Source organism: Lissotriton helveticus, chromosome 7 (assembly GCF_964261635.1).
Source record: "Lissotriton helveticus chromosome 7, aLisHel1.1, whole genome shotgun sequence".
NCBI classification, from domain to species: Eukaryota; Metazoa; Chordata; class Amphibia; order Caudata; family Salamandridae; genus Lissotriton; species Lissotriton helveticus.
The window spans coordinates 1,925,272,395-1,925,294,051 of record NC_136068.1 but is presented as its reverse complement, the minus strand read 5'-3'; the positions used below and the strand labels follow the sequence as shown (position 1 = coordinate 1,925,294,051).

Genomic DNA, 21,657 nt, shown 5'->3' with positions numbered 1-21,657 from the left:
GAGTAGTGTGGGTAGCGTAGTAGTGTTTTAGGGTTTAGGATAGTGTAGGGGTGGGAGTAGTGTGGGTATGATATGATATGATATGATAGCCCATTTATACCGCGCAACAATCGCTCCAGGGAGCATCTCGGCGCCAATGAGAGGTCAACCTGATGTCAAAGTTGCCATTACTGCTTGAATTGATCGGGCCGGACTCACACTAGTGCTCTGGCAGCTATGTCTGGGAGGTTGTAAATCCAGGTTTTTAGTTGTTTACGGAATTCTGATTCCTTGGCCAGTGCTCTGAGAGGTGGGGGAAGGGCGTTCCAGGCTTTTGCGCCTAGTACCGCCAAGGATTTGCCCCCACAGGATTTAAGTCTAAACCCTGGGACGATCAGTAGGTTGGCGTTGGAGGAGCGCAATGCTCGGGTCGGACAGTATCTAACAAAGTTTTTCCTTAGGTATAAAGGGCCAAGGTCATGGACAGCTCGAAAAGTAATTATCAATAGTTTGTACAGGACCCTCTTTGTTATGGGCAACCAGTGTAGAGCATTGAGTGCTTTGGATGCTGAGGATTTTCTCGGCCATTTTAGGACCAGCCTTGCTGCCGCAGGCTGGACCATCTGAAGTTTGTGAGTAACCGCCTTATTGGTTCCAGCATACAGGCTGTTTCAGTAATCTATGCGTGAAGTAACTAATGCAACAGTGACGGTTTTCCTCGCTACAAAGGGCAGCAAGTCAAAGAATTTCCTGAGACTCTTTATCACCCCAAAACAGGTGCCTGCCACTTTTGACGCCTGCTTTTTAAAGGATAAGTCGGAGTCAAAGTGTACCCCAAGATTACGAGCTGAAGAGGTGGTGTGAGGCGGTATTTCTGCCTTTTCAGGCCACCGTAATCTGGGAATAAATTCATTCTTTTGGCCTATAGGCATGATCTCAGTTTTGCCTGTATTACATTTAAGGTGGTTTCTCCGCATCCAGTCAAAGGTGGCCGTAAGGCAACATTTGAGTTTTTCCTCCCAAATCTGGTTGTCTTTATCCATTACCAGGATAAGTTGGGTATCGTCGGCATATGCTATTACATCTATGCCAAAGGACGATACCAACTTTATCAGAGGCGCGGTGTAAACATTAAATAATGTCGGGCTCAAGCTAGAACCCTGAGGTAATCCAGTCGAAAGCGATTTCTCGCTGGAACGGAAGTCCCCCAAGGTCACTACTTGTCTCCTGTCACTAAGGAAGTTTCTTATCCACTCCAGGGCTATGCCTGAGATGCCAGATGTTATTAGCCGGTCTATTAAGATGACATGTGAGACCGTGTCGAAGGCCGCCGACAGGTCTAAAAGTATCAGGACGGCCTTCTTTCCTTGGTCTAGGGCAGATCGGATAGACTCAGTAGTGAACAGGAGAGCTGATTCCGTGGAATGTTGAGTCCTAAAACCTGCTTGATTGGGGTGCCAAGCTTCACTGTTTTCCAGGAAGCTGGTAAGTTGTTTATTAACTATCGACTCTGTAATTTTACACAGTGCCGGGAGGAGTGAGATGGGACGTAAATTTGATAATGTGGTTGGGTCAGGGAGCTGTTTTTTTTTGCAGAGGTTTCACTGCTGCCAATTTCCACTCTGAGGGGACGTTGGCAGTAGCCAGTGAATTATTGACGATGTCATTTATGTCTGGATTGACAGTTTCGGCAATGAGATGTAAAAGTCTAATGGGGCACGGGTCGAAAGGTGATCCCGATTTAGTTGCTAGGATGGCTTGCTTAGTCTCCTCCAGACTGATTGTAGAAAAGACTGTAAGCTGGGCTTTATCCTGCCTTATGTTGTCATCCTCCTTCATTGAATCCTGAGTGGGGACCTCAAAGTCTTTCGTCAGACCCTGGACCTTTCCTTCAAAGAAGTCTGCGATAGAGTCACAGAGTATTTGTGAGGGCGAAATGTCCTGCATTAAACATTTAGGTTTATTAAAATCTTTCACAATTTTAAAAATCACTTTATGTTTATTGTTAGCTGTTTCGATCGTTGACGAAAAGTACTTCGTTTTGGCATGTTTGATTAGTGTGTGGTAAGCACTTTTAACCTTTTTATATTTACCGCGTTCTGTACTGTGGTCGTTTTTTCGCCAGCTACGTTCAGCTCTGCGCACCTCCCCCTGTTTGTTTTTAAGTTCTCGATCGAACCAAGGGGCGGATTTCTTCTTATTCCTGGGTCTGGCTTTATTTATTCCTTGTCCAGCCATGCCTTTCAGTTCGTTCATCCAGGCTCTAAAGGTATTTAAATTTGGAGGATCTGCTGTCATGGGTCTACATTCTCTAGCCATAGTGTTTAATTCTGGGTGATTCATAATAGCTTTCCAGTCATCCTGCCTGACCAAGTTACGTTCTTCTGCCTGTTTGTTTTTTCTATTAGTCTCTAATTGGAACCCAAAAGGTATTAGTACATGGTCCGTCCACGTCTGGGGTTTAAGATGGTCTGTTTTTAAAATATCTAAATTGGAGGCAATACAGTCTATCATATGCCCAGCCTCATGGGTGGCTTGGGTGTCACGAATAATAATAAGGGTAGCGTAGTAGTGTTTTAGGGTTTAGGGTAGTGTAGGGGTGGGAGTAGTGTGGGTAGCGTAGTAGTGTTTTAGGGTTTAGGGTAGTGTAAGGGTGGGAGTAGTGTGGGTAGCGTAGTCGTGTTTTAGGGTTTAGGGTAGTGTAGGGGTGGGAGTAGTGTGGGTAGCGTAGTAGTGTTTTAGGGTTTAGGGTAGTGTAGGGGTGGGAGTAGTGTGGGTAGCGTAGTAGTGTTTTAGGGTTTAGGGTAGTGTAGGGGTGGGAGTAGTGTGGGTAGCGTAGTAGTGTTTTAGGGTTTAGGGTAGTGTAGGGGTGGGAATAGTGTGGGTAGCGTAGTAGTGTTTTAGGGTTTAGGGTAGTGTAAGGGTGGGAGTAGTGTAGGTAGCGTAGTAGTGTTTTAGGGTTTAGGGTAGTGTAGGGGTGGGAGTAGTGTGGGTAGGGTAGTAGTGTTTTAGGGTTTAGGGTAGTGTAGGGGTGGGAATAGTGTGGGTAGCGTAGTAGTGTTTTAGGGTTTAGGGTAGTGTAAGGGTGGGAGTAGTGTAGGTAGCGTAGTAGTGTTTTAGGGTTTAGGGTAGTGTAGGGGTGGGAGTAGTGTGGGTAGCGTAGTAGTGTTTTAGGGTTTAAGGTAGTGTAAGGGTGGGAGTAGTGTGGGTAGTGTGGGTAGTGTACTAGTGTTTTTGGGTTGGGGTAGTGTAAGGGTGGGAGTAGTTTGTTGTGTAGGTGTAGGGATAGAGATGTAACTTACCTTGCATACTTTTACCACAAGTATAGCTTTACCACGCATGCCTTTGCGTTGTAATGGCATGCCTGGTAAAAGCATACTCGTGGTAAAAGTATGCGATGTAATGGCATGCGATGTCATTGTCATCACGTTGTAATACCCGCGTTGTAATGGTATGCGTGGTATTAGAATGCGATGTAATGACATACATCCCACCACGTAGATGTGGGGGACGCATGCGCAGTAAAGTTCCTGTAATTTCGGTGGCCATATTAAGACACTCGGGTTAATGTTAGTAAAAGCACATATGCAAGCTTCCCCAGCTTACTAGAATGTCGTGTAAATGCAAATTTTAGTAAACAAAACATGTTGGTTAATTTATTACATGTTATTTGGAGAGGGCTGAATACAAGCACGTTTCGGTATATGTGAACCCTTGCTCCATCACTTCCATTCCATGCTTGAAGATGTTCTAACCACCAATGAGCTTCTGCCTTTGTTTCCTGATCTAAGGGGATTCGATCTGAATGACTCAAACCTCTTCTCAAATGTTGAAGTTTTAAGTTTGTAGATCTCTATAGTGTAGAGACACCAGTAAAACACTTGTATTGATGAGGCTTAGCGATCCACTGTGCAAGCTTTTTGTCAGAGAAGGGAGATATGTGAGGCAGCAAATAATTAGGATAATGCTTTTCGGATGATAACATGTATGGAACTTGGAGGTTGGAGGATGAGGATTGAGAATTCACCAAGAAACCTGGGAATTCTAAAGAGTGGACAGGAAGGAGAGAAGATTTCTCCTGATTGATGACAAAGCTCACTTTCTTTAGGAATGAGATTCTGAATTGTAATTGATTAAATAAAGAAATTTTGTTTTGGGGAATTAGAACGATGTCGCCCAAGTGCCAAGTGAGTGTAAGTAAGCTTAGCGCCAGTTTCAAACGTTTGGTGAAGCACCACGGAGCCAAGGATAGGCCAAAAGATCGCACTGTGAAAATGTAATAGGAGCTGTCCCAATGAAACTGAAGAAATGTGCGATGAAAAGGAGGAATGGTACCGAAACCACCCATTCGGATACTAGCGGCAATCTCAGAGGAGGCGAATGGTATCCATCTTGAAATGCCTGTAAATGACAAAATGGTTGAAATGGGGTAGATTTATCACTGGTCTTAATTTTATGTTTTGCTTTTTTGAAAGAAAAAGGTTGCTTAAGAAGCCTGAATAATTTAAGTCATTTTGTGTATTAATCCCTTTTTGAAATTAAATCCTCTACTTCCTGAGAAGTAAAATCCAAATCTGTAAGGCAAACATGTATTCTGTGAGGGGAGATAGACTGCACCGGATCTCGATAAACCTCTGTTTGATTACCCGAGACTGTTACAAGCTATTTGTCTCACGCTGACCTAGACAATAAACCCGACCTGGGGGAAAAAACATATTTTATAAAATACAAATGTAAACATATACACCAAAAAGAATTTAATAAGTAAAGTATCACTTCTGTGGGCAATGGAATTAACAGGGCAACTGTGTGTTATACATTAGTATTCAAATTGTGAGAAGTTAGCCTGGCAAATGATGTCCACTATTCTAGTGGGCACCTTGCACCAGTCTAATCGACCCTTATTGATGGTGGTTGTAAAGTCAACCTTATAGACAAGCTATCCTAGTGGTAGCATGATCCAGCAGTCATAGGCTAAGACTTCAGAGAGCATGTGAAGCAAGCTGTTTTACCAATTATAGGATTATGTATTTATTTATTTTCTAACGCGCACTATCACCTAAAAAAGGCATCCTGGTGCTGGCAGGCTCATCGGAGGGGGGCCGAACTGATGCCAAGCTAGGGATTCGGGAAAAGCCATGTTTCTAAACTTCTCCTGAACAAGAGGAGGTCGGAGGTATGTCTAAGCTCAGCCGGAAGGGCATTCCACAGTTTTGCCGCGGCCACGCCAAACGATCTTCCTCCTGCTTTGCAATTCTTGAACCTAGGTATTGTCACCAACCTAGCCGAGGAGGATCGTAGGTTACGGGCCGGCGCATGCCACATGAACTTCCTTTGTAAACGAACAGGGCCCAACCCATGGAGAGCTTTAAAGGCCAAACAGAGAGACTTAAATTGCACCCTCTGTCTCACCAGGAGCCAGTGCAGCTGAGCCAGAGCCCTTGAAGCGGAGGATCTTATTGGCCACCCCAGGTTTAATTTTGCCGCCGCAGACTGAATTCTCTGGAGTCTATCCATAAGATAACTTGGAGACTCCAACAACAGATAATTACTGTAGTCTAACCTACTGAGCACGGTGCAACGCACCTCCTATACCCGGGCGAGAGGCGGTAACAGTGGAAGGATTTTCCTCAAGAGTCTAATAATGGCCAGACAGCCAGCTACTATCTTCAAAACCTGAGCCTCCAGGGTAAGATCGCTGTTAAACATGACACCCAGGTTCCGCACTACCTTCACTGGCTGCACCAATGGGGAGAAATCCGCATGTCAGAAGTTACAGGGTAAAAGAGAATGAACCCTAGGCCTTGGGCAGTATAGCACCTCCGTTTTTCCTATGTTGAATTGCAGGGAGTTGGCCTTCAACCAACCCGCCGTGTCTCACAGGCAGTTGTGGAATACTTCCAAAGAAGTTGAATGATCTCCCTCCAATTATAATCCCTTGAATACCAAATGAAAGGACACCACACAAGGTATATATCAAATATATATGTATTTATTTCTAACACAACCCCTCTGCACTCTGTATGAGGTCGGAGGTAAAAGTACATTACAAGTTACTCAATTAGCATACAATAAGTTGCATATATACGGTTATGCCCTAGGGGCCTCACGAACCATATACTAAGAAAGTGGTATGAGAACCACGTGAGAGTTAGACAGCAGGCCTAGGGCCTGTAGAATCGCTGGGACTACACTAAACAACCAAAGGTTAGGAAGTAGGAGGACCACGGGAGACGCGTGCAGCGTCTAAACACAGTCGCGAGTTACCATTGACTTATAATGGGAAACGAAGAAGTACTAGGATGGAACCCTTTTAGACTAGGACACTTGAAGAGTCAAGACCCATGGGAGCACCGGAGTACTCGTGTTACCTCACCCAGGGAACCTGGGTGCACAGGTGTCTTTTCGTGTCGGGTTTCGTCGTCGTTTTCTATGGAGATCTGCAAAGAAGTGCTGATGGCGACCAGAGGAAAAGTGTCCAGGTGGATCCAAGGGTGGATCGGTGATGTGAAGAACCTGAAAGCAGAGGGGACAGAGTCTGGGTCACTAGCCAGTGACCAGGATGGAATCAGGAAGGAACCAGGCGATGTCGCGTGCTTGAAGGTGAAGAAGGTGAGTTTGTCTCTTCAGCCACGAGGTCCAGGAGGCATCGACAATAACCAGGCGCTGGATTCGAGCTTTCCTACAAACGTTCTAGTTGACTGCGGTATCGGTATCCGGATTGGACCCAACAAGCCTTGGCAAATGCAACCCACGCAGGATATCAAGATTGGCTCTGTTGCAGATCAGCAAGGTCTGTGGTGCTTCTCCTTTGAAGGGAGGCTGGAGCAAATTTGGAGCAACCAGAAAAAGCAGTTTATTTTAAAAGAATAGTCTTTAGGGGGCTTCCTAGCCAACGGGCAAGGAACCGGGAAGACGCATCGAGCTCAAATGCAAGAGCAGGCCCCACGTGGCACTCGTGGAGTGTGGGGGCTTAGCTTCAGTGCAAATGGTGCTTGGGTCTGGGGCTTCTCGTACCCCAATGCACAACTGCGAGGGTACCTCAGTAGTTGAGCAGTTAGCAAAATGCAGGATGTCCAGGGTGTCCGGTCCCACGTCTCTCGTGTCCGCCACGGGTCTCAGCTTTGCTGTGGATGTGGGTTGAAGTTAGAGAAGTCTGAGAGTCTAGTTCCTGTGTTGCTGAGTCTTCGGGTTCTGGCGGGAGCATCGACAAAGCAGACCAGCAAATTACTGGTGGTGCCTGTTTGCACTGGGTGGTCACTCCTTGACCACAAGGGAGATGTCTTCCGTCTTCTAGTCAGAATAGAATGTCAAAGGTTCAAGAGTTCTGTATCAAAGTTTCTTTCCAGGATAATCTAAAGTCCTGGGGACACAGCTCCTATACTTATACTAAGCTAAGGGGCTGGATTACCTACCTAGGTCCCTCCTATGGGTGGATCTGAGAAGGGGGTGGTTACACCCCTTTCCCTTTGTCCAGTTTCACACCAGAGCTGGGGCTGGAGTGCCCCAGCAACTGGTTTGAACCGGGCTATGCATGGAGCACCTTGTGTGCCCCAGGCAGTGTCTCAAAAAGCATCTGCTGATGCAGCCCTCCCTGTCCCAATACACATCTGCCTGTCTGGGAAGGTGCTTGCACCTCCCTGGACAGGAAACCTATTGTCCAGGCCTCCCCTGCCGGAGTATCATCCAGCAGCAGGAGGTCAGACTTGTGTCTGTGGCAGCAGCATCCATTTTGTGATGCTGGGGCTCTGTTTAACTTTAGCCGGATAAAGCAGTAACATACATGTCTTCTCCCTCTCGAAGGATGGAATGCTACCCCCGCCGCCAGAATTGGTGGGGGGATAGTATTCCAAAGCGTTTGACACCTTACACGACATGTTTTGATAAAGGCAAACCAAAGTTATCATTAACCGCGAGGATTATAATGCACTTAAGAGTATATGGTATGGCTATGTTATGTTATGTTAGCAGAAGCTTGTAAAGCGCACGGTCACCGAAGGTTTCATGGTGCTGATTCTGTATAATTGCTTTGCGTCCTGGCTATTAGTAGGCTTGCTTAAACAGCCAAGTCTTCAAGGCCCTACTGAAGCCCAGAAGGATGTCACAGCTCCTGATTGTAAGTGGGAGAGAATTCCAAAGGGTGGGGGCAAGGTAAGAGAACCTGTAGCCACCCTGCCGCTTGAGTTTGACGGCCGGGATGGACAGTAGATGTAGATGGGCGGAGCGTAAATTACACCTAGGGACATGCTTTGAGACCATGTCGTTGATAAACTTGGGGCTCTTACAATGCTGCGCCTTGAATACCACACAGCCTGATTTAAATGCTGCCCGTTGCTCCACAGGCAACCAATGGAGTTTTTGCAGACAAGGCCTGGCCGATTGCCGATTGCCATCTCGGCTGTTTATAAATTAATCTAGCCGCCTGATTCTGGACTATTTGAAGGCGATTAAGCAGAAACTGTGGCAGGCCAATGTACAGCGCGTTTGAAAAGTCAATGCATGAAAGAACCAGTGCTAACACTGCCTTAACAAGGGCTGGGTGGGTCAACAGATGGGTGATCTTCCTGATTTTTCGCAATTGGAAGAGACTGGAGGACACCACTGACCCCACTTGTCCTCTAAGTGAGAGATCTGCATTTATGACGACCCCCAGACTTTTCACAGAAGGGGAAGGAGTAGGAGGGGGGTCAAATTCACTTGGCCAGAAGTACGAGCCCCAGCAGGCATCGCTTTCCTCGGGCAGGACCAGTTCCGTCTTGCCCGGGTTAAGCTTCAGATGATTAAGGTCCATCCATTGCTGGATGTGGAGCATAGTGGTGAGAAAAAACAAGCTGTAGGTCGTCGGCGTAGTTAAAATGGTCACCTTTCTATCCTTTAATGAGTGGATCAGTGGCCTAAGGTAGAGATTGAACAGCAAAGGGGAGAGGGAGGAACCCTGTGGAACCCCGCAAGAGGTGGGCACTTTGGGAGCAGTAAAAGTACCAAAGCGTACTGCTTGGGTTATACCTGTGAGAAAGGACTTGATCCAGTTGTAAGCAGGGCCTTGTATGCCTGCTTGTTCGACACGGTTCAGTAAGATGTTATGGTCGACCGTGTCAAACGCGGCCGACAGATCTAGGAGCACCAAAGCCTGTGAAGTCCCCGTGTCAGCCCTGGCTCTCAGCGTATCGATTACCACAATGATTACAGATTCCGTTGAGTGTGCAGGCTGGAAGCCAGCTTGATTCAGCTCCAGGTTTTCTGACTGTTCTATAAAGTTAGAGAGGCACCTGGCCACATGGGTCTCCATAATCTTAGCCCAAAAAGGGAGCAGGGAAATAGGGCGATAATTTGCAGGGTTCTCAGGATCGGCCCCAGATTTTTTTAGCAGTGGAACTACCGTAGCATTTTTGAAGGCGCTAGGTACCTTCCCTTTACTGAGAGACTCATTCAGGAAAGGGAGAATACTATGAGGCAGAGCAGAGAAAACGACCCTGAGGACTGGGGGTGGACAGCAGTCACTAGGAGACCCGGATTTGACATGGGTCAAGAGGTCTAGTAGTGTATTGGGACATATAGCCGACAGGAGATTCAGGGAAAATGGGTTTCTGGAGATGTCATCCAAAAGATCATTGTTGCCATTCGGAAGAATACTCGCCTTAATGACAACGATTTTGTCCAGAAAGAAGTTGTTTAGGGTATTACACATTTCTTGAGTGGGGGCTTGGGTGGGTAAAATTATCTCCTCGCTGCTCAGGTCGTTCACAATTTGAAAAATTTCCTTGGATTTATTATGGGCATTCAGTATTCTTGTAGAAAAATAGGCTGCTTTGGCTGTCAATACAGTTTTTTTATAGTCATTACGAGCAAGCAGGTACTTCTGTCTATCAACACTTGAGTAGTGTAGTCTCCATTTCCTTTCGGATTGATGGAGCTTACGTTTTTGCTCCTTTAGTTTGGTGGTGAACCATTTGTGGGCGTCAGAGTATCTAGCCCAGGAAAATTTTGTGAGAGAGACGTATGTATCGCTGGCCGACCGCAACCAGTCTGCAATGTCCTTTTCCGTGGCATTTATATTTGGGTTAAAAATAGGTGTAGCACTGGCCAAGGTGTTAATAAAACCAGTTTTATCAAGGGTTCGCCATTTTCTTGTCAAGCCTCCCGCCACTATGGGGATCTTGTTCCTGCCGCTAAGAATAACCTTGAATTGAATCAAGTGGCGGTCAGACCATATGCAGGGAGAGATAGAGGGTATTGACAGAGCAAGGTTATGGGACCAGATTTGGTCCAGGGTATGTCCTTTTATATGAGTGGGAGAGGATGAGTGCTGGGATAAGTTTAATTGGAAAGTAATTCAGAAAGTTCGGACGCCTGTGGGCCGCCACGGGCATCATTAAACCAGTAGTTGAGATCACCGATAAGTAGAATCCTAGCATGGTTCATGACGAGGTTGGCCATTTGTTCGCTTAGGGAGAGAGGAAAGAAGGGCATGTGCTGGGGAGGGCGGTAAATAAGCACCAGTGCGAGAGACCCGATAACGGAGCCTAGTCTGATAGCCAGGTTCTCAGCCTCTGGCAGTTCGAGGGAGGTCAGAGTGGTGAACTTACGGTTTTTGTGGATAATGGCCGCCACCCCACTGCCCATCTTCCCTGAGGATTGATTGACAGTCAGGCTATAGTAATCCGCGGGGAGAGCTACTAGAATATCTGGCGTAGAATCCTGGGTAAGCCAGGTTTCGGTGATCAGCAAAATATCTGGTTTTTCTGAAGTTAACAGCAAGAAGATGTCCAGCTGGTGCTTGACCAGGGAGCGAGTGTTAAGATAGAGTGGTCGCATTGTTTGAGGTGGGGCCAATGGTGCAAGGAAGGGGGGTGGCTGGAGAAGGTAGAGTAGAGTGGCCCACCTGCTCATGCAAGATTCCATTGGCCAGGATGCAGTTGTAAGTGATAGGATCCAGAGGAGCTTGCTGTTGTGCTAGCGCTCTAAGTGCCTTAGATGAATAGGAGGTAAATTGACCATGCTATAAGGAGATGGTTCCGAAAGCTGCAGAGGGGCTCAGCTCATGCTAGGGCACCCTCTCACATAAAACCAAGCACTCTGTCTCCAGGATTGTCGAGGCCTACCATAGGAGTGACTTATAGGGGCATATGTGTCTATATATAAGGTAGATATAGGTATACTATATCTAAGTAAGGGGTGATTACACCACCTTACGCAAGCTGAGTGATCAGCCTGTGGTGTCAGTTTGGAGGGCCAGCCAGGGGTGGCATAATACATGCTGCAGCCCCTGGTAGGCCTTGAATGCACCTATGCCCTGGGTACCTATGGTTCACTATACAGGGGCTCACAAAGGTGATCCAATACCCAATCTGGTATGTACCTAAAGTACATGGTATCAATTTAGAGAGAGAACAGCTGGGCTGTGGGTCTGATTAGCAGGCCCACAGCCACACTAAAGTCGAAAAGACAGAAAATCACAGCAAAAAGTGGGGGTGACCATAGGAAGCAGACCCTACTCTCCTACACACATCACCACGACTAACGGGACACCTGTGTGTTATACATTAGCAGTCACAGCGCCGGGACTAAAGTGACGCCTGTGTGTTATACATTAGCAGTCACGGCAACGGGGCGAACGGGACACCTGTGTGTTATACATTCGCAGTCACGGCACTGGGACCGTTTTCAAATTGAGGGCATATTTTGTACTAAAAAATAGAGCAAAACACACAGTTGCCGTGAAGGAGTCACTCGTATTGTGGTTGTTTGCACTGTTCCTACACTCTTATGCTGTAATTTTACCAGGAGTGTTGGTGTAATTACGTGTCATAAGGGTATCGTTTTAGCAATTTTGCAAAAATTCCAAACTTAAATGGCATACATCGCGTAGTTTACATTTCACCCCGGCCAATTGATGACCAGACACTGACTGATGTAGAAAGTTACTACTCCCCACTGTCTGCAGAGAGATTTGGGGCACTACCAATGGAGGGAGTGACCAAATGAATGAATAACCATTGGCAAAGCCAATACACCTCACTTCAATAACGCAAGTACTAAGCTATTGGTTTTGTCAATACTTGTTTGTAAAGCGTGTTTTTTAAAAACTCAAAGAAGTTAAGGAAGAGCAAACAAACATCGTACGGTATCCCCAAACAGAACACTGAAGCCACTTTTGTTCAATCTTTGTACACAGTATGGTTTATTTGTCAGATTGTATGCAAGAAACTCTGAACAGATTTTAAAACGCTTGTTGCCCATGACCCAGATAAGGAATTAACAGACTGGATTAGTTTCAAGTAGTATAATTTATAGGAAAAGGCTTGCCATATGCTTTCCAGGCAACTAGGACCGGGTACCAATGCTGCAGACATTTGGCGCTCTCCAGCAGCCCGGAGAGAACATAGAATGGCCGCTTGGAAAAGATACATCCTTTCACTCACTCTGAGTACATCTTTGGCCTCCAAGACAAGTAGAACGAGTCCAGAAGCATGCCCCACCTCCAGAAATGCAGCCTTTGTGTGCTGAGGCCTGGCTTTACTGCAACACTTGGAAGGCAGAAAATAAAACAAAACAAACCCAATGAAATCTGAACTTTAGTCACTCATTGCAACAATATATCTGTTGCAGTGATTTAAGGGATGAGCTGGGACGATGGGGAGCAGTACAGTGAGCGTAAGGAAAGGAGATGTGAGGAGGGAAGCAGCACTTGGGAGAGAGAGCAAGAAAACACGTGCACTCCCATGCAGGGCTCCAAGAAAAAGAAAAAAGTAGTTCACTGATGCAAGCCGTGGAAGGATGTAAGTCTTCCAATCAAAAGGCTGGTAATGAAGCTATCCTCTAGGGAAGGCACTAACACAGGAAAAGGAAGGAAAGCCATTGAATAAGAAGCATGAACATGGGATTGACAAGAAAGTAAACAAATATTAAGCAATGGAAAGATCCAAAGCGCACTCAGAGTATTGGAATTGTACACAATAGGTCTTTGACAAGAGACAGCTAAAATCTGTCATTGGGTGACGCTTAATGACACTTCAAGGAGGCTTCGTGTCTTCGAAGCAGCAGTGCAGGAACATAAGTTTCAACGCAAACTCTTTTCTCATTTCAGGATCTGGCTGCGGCAGTTCAGAAAATAGCAGACTTCTTTGAGATTAATCTGGCTAAAGAGCAAATTCAATTAATCACCGAACGAGGCCACTTCAAAGCCATGAAAGAAAGGTCCAGAGAAACGCATGGAAACTTGGGCTCCCATGTTTTCCGAAAAGGTACGTTTTAAAATATCTTTTTATGATTCGAATATTTGTTATTAAAATTTCAATAATAAACAAGTAAAGAAAACCATCCGTGGACCATGTGCTTACTGGGCTTCCCAGAACCCCAATCATTGAACCCTCCCTCCCTTCCCCCTCCCTTCACTCACTTCCAGGCTAAAACATATAGGCTACGGTGTCCACATGTAGGGCACTAAGTTGGTGATTGTAAGGCCACCTCTGGGAGGCGCAGAATGCACAAATTTCTGGGACACGTGAGCTCACGAAACTCTTCTTTGAAGACAGTAGATCTTGTACATATGAAGAGAAGTTTATTGTGTATAAGCGGAGCAACCCCCAACAGCTTCCTCCTGCAGTAACAGCCTCTCCACTACTGGAATCCACAATTTAGATTCCACTAATGGAATACCAGGACAGCATGGCAACAGGACACATGGTAAACACATTTAAAATACAACATATCCTTCTCCTTTAATAAAACAAAATATAAATAAAACAAAAACCTTCAAGAAACAAAATACAGTAAAGTATACAATTAGTTACATGAATAATCACCAAGCTTAACAGGTAATTTTTTAATGCGATCAGGCAGACTACCCACAGTAGCCGAATCCACAACATCTTTCTTCAACCACTCGCGGACCTCGGTTTCATTACATCTTGATACACGATTAGGCAATGTATAGCATCAGACGAATATCTATTGCTGCCACATCTATAGCACACATGATTAGAACTTAAAGGATGAACTTTTTTCTGATCCAACTTGGCCGCATCTGAAGTGTTATTTTTGTTGGGCTTGTCTCCTATTTTACAAACTCTCGATGAATCACTTTCACTCTTGGAATCCGAAACAGATAATTCCTTTACATACACAGAAGTGTTCTCAATACGTTTGGCAATACTGATGGCTTTCTCCAACGTTGGATCAATCAAATCAAGTAGCTTTTCTTGAATCTTTTTATTATTTGTGGCATTTATCATTTGGTCCCTTATGATTTCATCCCTAAGATCCTTGAATTTGCAAGTATTGGCCAATCTCCTTAAAGCAGAAACATATTGCTCAACTTTTTCTCCCTGAACTTGTTTGCGTGAAAACAATTTGTGCCTTTCCACGACTATGCTCAATTTCTTACCAAAATTCTCCTCTAACATTACTAACGCCATGACAAAAGAATCTTCCTCAGCATTGTCACCAGTTCCTTCTGAATCATTCACTTGAACAGTGACAGGTTTAGGCAAGGTTTTAAACACATTCCTTCCTTCGACACCTAAATGATGCTTTAAAATTGCTAATTTCCTACTAGCTACATAATCCTCACCTCCAATTGCTTCAAGATAAGTAGTGAAAGATTCCTTCCTGCCCTCCCAGGGCATGCAGAAGAACCAGGGTCTTGAAGAAAGGTCGGAGGAGGAGAAATAACCTGAGCCGACATTATGAAGAAATGTAATAATAAACAATAAAAATGGTTATGTTTACTAAACTTGCCTCTTGTAGATATCCTTTACATATAACCTGTAAAAAAAATAACCGGTATGTAAAATGACTAGTAATAATAAGAACAAAATGTCCAGTTAATCTGTGCAATTGTACTAAAATTGGTGCACACGTTAAATAAATACACCTAAAGGGTGTACATATAAGCTTCAATATCTGACAATGCGAACCGCTGTAATAAAAACATTGAAAGATCCAAGAAAACGCTGATCCATGTGCTGCAAAAACGTGGTTGGCAGACTGAATTGTAACAACCACACATGGCAGTCTGTGAAACGCCAACCAAGATGGCGGCACGTTGCGTGACCTTAACGTAACGTAACGTAATTTTATTGAACGCCGAGTTGAACGTCGCGTCCAGAGTTGAGGTTCTGTGGTTTTCGACTTCACTTCGTATTTAGCCGCCATTTTGTGACTGTCGCCATTTTGTGTTGCCTTTACTCAGGCAGCACGGTGAACGTAGTGTTTTTGCTTTTTCCAGCTGCTATGCGTCCTTTCTGTTAAAAAGTAACCCCTTGTCCTTGTTTACGAAACCGATGTCAGGGTCTGGCCGAGTTTGTTAATCCATGTTTAGACTGATTGATCCTTGTCTTAGTTGACTGTTTGGGTCCCACCATTCTTCCTCTTCTTTATCTTATTTGACTGGCCTTCGCTATTCTCTCCTTGCAATCTCCTATTACACAACTATCCTTTGAAGCACGCAAATATGTCCTGCCACCTGCAAATTGAATTACATGCACTAGTATTGATTAACGTGAGGGGAGGTGAGAACACGCGGTCTGAAAGGAGGGCGTATTCAAGATACTTGATAGCTTGTTTTCAAACTTTTCCTATTTGTCAGCTTTGTATGTTTTGGGAGTAGACGTTGTAAATATGTGTGCTATAAAAGATTTGCGCCACGGAATTAAGTGGCAGTCTCCTAAGAATATGCAACTGTACTTCTTGGATAACTGTGCTTAGCTGCAGCTAATAAACCTGATTTTCTACGACTAACAGAGTGTGTCGTGTCCCTGTCTGACAAGGCAGGTGAACCCGGAGATATTAGGCGTGCCCTGCGCCGCTCGGCCCATAAGGCCCGGTTCTCCAACTTGCGCCCAACGTGTGGGTGGCTTCAGTGGTAGCGGTTCAGCCCGAGGATCGTGAGGAGCCTCGCAAGAAAATTCTGGAGGATTCGCGAACCACGTCAAGCGACCCCTGTATGTCGAAGTGGACCGAAAGTCTTTTGCAGCACGGCTACTCCTTTCCGACGGCTGCTGGCGACTGCTGCCCTGACTGCCGCCCTGCCTTGGCCCTCTGGTGTTGATTGGTATCGCGAGACGTTAGACGGACGTCTGTTGGCATAAGAAAATACTTAGTTAAGTATTCGTGGGTAGCACCCACTCTTTTGTCTTGTTTTTGTTATTTGACTTGTGCACGAGTCGAAGCCAAGGGGTAAGTACGTTTGTGCTGTGATCATTGCTTTAACCCCCTTGAAGTTTGTGAACAGTCCAGTTTGTTACAAAATGCCTGGGCTTAGTAAGTTTAGGAAGGTTTGCTGTCTTGATTGTAATAGGGATTCCCGGCTGGAGGACTCTTGTCCAATTCCCCCGGTTGGAACTCCCACTTATGAGCTCTTTTCGAAACATGGTCCTGGCCCTATTATTTTTAATGAAACATGGATCCGATATACGAAGAAAAATGGTGTTCTGCAGTGGCCACAAAATGGTAGCTTTGAGCCTGACATATTAGATAATTTGGAAGCAATTTTGTTTAAAGAAAAGCCCGGCCGGCAATGTTTGACTCTTTCCGCCTATGGCGTAAGAAAGCCAAACAGAAAGAAATTAGACAGGCAAAAAGAGATAAGAAAGCGCAAGATATACGATTTTACAGGCTGCTCAATAGCTTAGGAATAATGAGACTGATAAAATGATTGAAGTCTCAGACAGACAGCATCGTATGGCAATAGATAGATGTTATCCTGTGTTGTCTACTCCCCCACAGAATAAAGATCTTGACGAAGATCCCTTAATGTCTCATTTGTTGAGATTACCTCCGCCTTATGTATTAGGTGCAAATGCACCCCCATTACAACCTATTGTTCAGCAACCTGCTGCTCAGCCAGTTGTTCCGGTTCTTCCACAATTGCCTCTCCCAGTATTTCCACATCCACCTCCTTTGCCACCGACTTCTGTGCCTCAGTCTCCTTTATCATCATGTCCTCTTTTATCTATTAGCTCTTCTCCTGCTGTGCTTAATACATTGTCTCCTGTTTTACTGTCAGATTCTCCTACAGCTCGTCAACGATTAGTTGTTACTGTTTCTGGTCTTCTCTCACCTTTCTTTGGGTTTCTTAATTTGACTCCTGTTTCGTCCCGAAGACAATCCCGTAGTCAAATTCCGGATTCTAACGAGCGAATTAAGTTAGACTCTCTCGCTCACAATTGGATTATGAGAGGTCCACAGTATAGCGGGCGCGATATTCTGGATACTTTTCTTCAGTGGAATGCGCCTACACAGAGATATGTTTTTGATGTTATGTGTAATACTCTTGTTAAAGGTTGGGGAGATATGGATTTGGATTTACCTCCTCAGGGTTTGTTTGACATACAGGCTAAATTTGATAAAGTACTTATTGTGGGTCCCGATGTTGAGGATGCCGTCCAAACACTTGTCACTTTTAGGGCTTCCTTTTTCTCTCAAGCCTCTCTTGAACCTGATCCTGCGGTTCGGCGTAAAATAAAACACTATCCTATGCGAGAAGTTCCTCCAATATGGAGAGATGCAGTTCCACAAGCAGGTGCTAATCCGCCTGTCCCTGCTCATTTCCAGCGTATATGGGTACATGTCCCTTGGAAACGGTCTGAAGTCTTGGCACTTAAACAGTCTTTACCGGACCCTCGTAAGAATCCTGCTGGGTATTATAAAGAGCTGTCCCAGACTGTTGATGCGTGTGTCATGAATTTGGCCGACATTGATTTGCTAATGGTAGTCCCTCAAGCACTGTGGGCTCGGATTCGTAAGGAGGACCACGATCAAGCTTTAGGTGGTAATTGGGCTGCTTTAACTGCTGCAGATGCAGCACAAATAGGTGGTGCTAAACCCGATGACTTGATCACAGAATTGCCTGGTAGAATAATAGCTCTAATGAAAACGATGATGCCAGCCCTACGTGTTAACTGGGATAAGTTAGCTGCGTGTAAACAGAAGAAAGATGAGAGTGTCTCCGATTTCTTTACTCGTTTCGAGGAGACGTTCATTGACCATAGTGGTCAAGATATGAGTACTGAGGGTGGACAGCGATTATTTGTGGATAAATTCGTATTCAATTTACTTCCAGAATTATCGCATAAATTAAAAGACTCTGAGAGTTCGTCGGCCGTTTCATCGTCTGCCCAGATATCAGCTACTGCTCAGTATTGTGAGAATAGGGATAAGGAAGACAAGGATAAACTGGAGAAAAGGACTAAAGACTTGAAAACAAAGGTTCTTTTGCAACAAGCTTATCCCCCTCGTTCTGCTCAATGCCAATTGCAACAGCCTCCACAGTTTCAAAGATTGTTACAGAAACCTGCACCTTTTGTTCCGCGACCTTTGTTGGGTCCTAATCAATGTGCCTATTGTAAAGAGGAAGGTCATTTTAAAAGTAGTTGTCCGGTTTTATTGCAGCGTAATGCTGGGCTGACAGGGCCACGAGGCCGTGGTGGTTTTCAGTCAACACCTAGGGGTAGAGGGCGAGGTGAGTTGTCTCAGGGACAGCGTTCTTTTCCCCCTCAGAATTCTATGAATTATTTTAATCCTCAGAATTCTCAGTCTGCACAATATTACAATGACGATTATTGTACTGAGAGCGAAAATCAGGATTTTCACACTAGCTAGGACAGCCATGGACAAAGCAAAGGAGTGGTATCGGTTCCAGTGGATCAGATTGGGCCATATGTTAAAGTTGTTGCATTGGGTGTTTCAGAACCATTTCTTTTGGATACTGGTGCAATGAGAAGTTCTATCATTCACTCCAAACTCCCTGGGGCCCCTTTGTCTGGCTTAACAAATGTTTCTGTAGGATTCTCTGGCGCCCCAGTTCGCAACCCGGTCTCTTGTCCTTTGCCTATCTCCATTGGTCCTTATGATTTGGAAGCCCCGCTCATTTTAACGACTGGTTGCGGTGAAAATTTGTTGGGTTTGGATTTATTGAAACGTCTACATGCAACAATGTATTGTTCCCCCTCTGGTGTACATCTTACTTTGGGTGATAAATTGGTTTCTCCTATGTATTTGTCTAAGGATCAACTGCCACTTGAATTGCGTTCACTTCCAGCTACGCTTTTGGCCAAGGGTCCGAATGATGTTGGTTTGCTCGAGATTCCACCTTACGTGATTACTGTCAAGCCTGATGTTAAATTGCCACGCATTCCTCAGTATAAGATTTCTAACGATGGCGAAAGAGCTCTGTTGGCTATTGACTATGATTTAGTTCAGAAGGGTGTTGTTGAAGAAACGAGAGGAAATGTTTGCAATAGTCCTGTTCTACCTGTTGTTAAACGTACTGATCCTTCTAAGCCTCCTGTATACCGTTTTGTGATTGATCTTCGAGAGGTCAACAAAATTGTTGTCTCTCAGTTTCCTGTTGTCCCTGATATTACTGCTTTGCTCACAATGATACCTGCTTCGGCTGTTTGGTTCTCTGTTATTGATCTCAAAAATGCTTTCTTTAGCATTCCTATTGCTGAGGAGAGTAGGGATCTCTTTGGTTTCTCTCTTGGAGGCCGAAGTTTTCGATTTAAACGTGCACCTCAAGGCTATTGTGAGAGTCCCTCCATTTATAGTCAGGCTTTGAAATCTCAGCTTGACGCTCTTTCTTTACCTCCGGGTGCTACCCTTATTCAATATGTGGACGATTTGTTAGTGGCTGCTGATTCAAAAAATACGACTGTTTCGCTTTTGCTTCATTTGTCTGATTTACATCATAAGGTGTCACCTTCTAAATTACAATATTGCCGCCAAGAGGTTACCTATTTCGGTCATCTCTTGTCGAAGGAGGGAAGGCGATTGACCCCAGAACGTATTCATGCAATTGCACAAATGTCTGTACCATCCACTAAGGGAGGTGCGTGCCTTTCTGGGCATTACCTCTTATTGTAGACAGTGGATTCCGAATTTTTCTTTGTTGGCTAAACCCTTGTTGGCACTTACTTTGAAAGATACACCTCAACCTCTTCCTTGGACTGATGAATATCAGAGAGTTTTTCTGATTTACGTACTGCTTTGTGTTCTGCTCCTATGTTGGGTACTCCAGATTATAGTAAGCCTTTCACACTCTATGTGCATGAAAGAGAAGGTTGTGCATTGTCAGTTTTAACGCAACAATTTGGAGACAAACAAAGGCCATGTGCCTATTTTTCGGTACATTGGATCCAGTAGCCAAGGCATTGCCTAGTTGTCTCAGAGCAACAGCAGCAGCAGGGATCTCCATTCGTCAATCTGCTGGCTTGGTATTGGATCACACTCTTGTTGTTATGGTACCACATGCAGTGGATACTCTCTGGAACAGAACAAAAACGCAACATCTCACAAGTGCTCGCTTGTCTGGGTATGAGTTGACGCTTTTGGCTAGTCACAAACATATCAAGCGATGTAATGTTTTAAATCCAGCAACATGGTTTTTTTTGTTTGTTTTTTTTTAATACTTTATTTTGAGCGTGATGAAAAAAAATACATTTGAGCACATGTCTCATCCGTAACGCAAAGAGTCGGAGACAGACAGAGCAATTCAGCTCACATCCCGGAGGCTGGGCGGCAGTTTGGTACCCGAAACATGGGCTCCGTATTCATGACAAAGCAAGAAACATGCCGTAATTACAGCCAGATAAAATTACATCATCACTGTGCTCTTTTCCGTTTACTAGAACAAATGGAAAAACTTTCCCGCCCCTCCCCCCACAAACTCGGCATCAGTGAAAACACAGATATATACTTCCGTTAAGGTCAACAGGGCCCATCCGGGCGCAGGTATCATATCAAAGTCAAACACAGATCCATTAGGGATAGCAAGTAAATCACCTATTTACAGAGGGTATGCGTGCGGTATTAGGACGACACTAGCTCGGAGCAATCCCCTCATCACCACTCCAATCCACCTCCTCCCCGGAGACCGACCCCTGTGGAGTGAACAGCTCAGCACTGGTGGCATCCGAATCACTATCTACAGAAACCACCGCACACATCATGCGCCATGCTAACAGGTCCTCCTGCAGTTTCTCATCTCTACGTGTATGTTGCATGTGTTTTTCCTCCGCCAGGGACCATTCCTTGAAGTCTCTAAGCCAAGATGTCAGCCCCGGGGCTCGACTTCCCATCCAGGTGATGGCCACCCTGCGTCTTGCGAGCACCAATAGCAGCTGCAACAGCTTATAGGACAATTTACTCTTTTTAGGCTTGGGCACCAGGGCCAACAGACAATGTAGTGGATCCAAGGCGATCCGGAGTCCCGTAATCCGCCTGAAATGTAGTGGATCCAAGGCGATCCGGAGTCCCGTAATCCGCCTGAAGGGCCCAACCACCTGCCCCCAGAAGGTCGCTACCGGCGGGCACTCCCAGGCTCGATGGAAAAAACCCACCCCACTCTGTCCACATCTAGGGCAGTTGTCTCGTCGGTCGTTGGAGATGCGGTGTAAGGACACTGGGGTCATATAGGTGCGGTGCATAAAATTGAAGTGGATGAGCTTGAACCGTGCGTTACACGAAACCATACGGGTCAATGTGCCGATTCGTTTGCGCCGGTCGGGTTCCAGGGGGAACCCCGAGATCCGCCTCCCATGCAGCCTAAGCCGGGGAGACCGGAGGATCTGAGTCCCTCCGCATCGCGGCATACAACAACGCAGTGAGCCGTCGGCCCCTGCCACAGGAAAGGAGGATGTTAAGGGTGTGCGACATCGGAGGCGCGCCGGGAACTGC

General features: G+C 45.4%; 1 protein-coding gene across 1 annotated transcript in view; it reads left to right on the top strand.

Moving 5' to 3' along the window:
* The window catches only part of LOC144770905 (sulfotransferase 6B1-like), a 357,544-nt gene that overhangs the window by 302,816 nt on the left and 33,071 nt on the right, over positions 1-21,657 (top strand). The window contains exon 6 of the mRNA XM_078655696.1: positions 13,067-13,223. Coding sequence (XP_078511822.1) covers positions 13,067-13,223 — 157 coding nt within the window. The remainder of the gene's footprint in view (positions 1-13,066; positions 13,224-21,657) is intronic.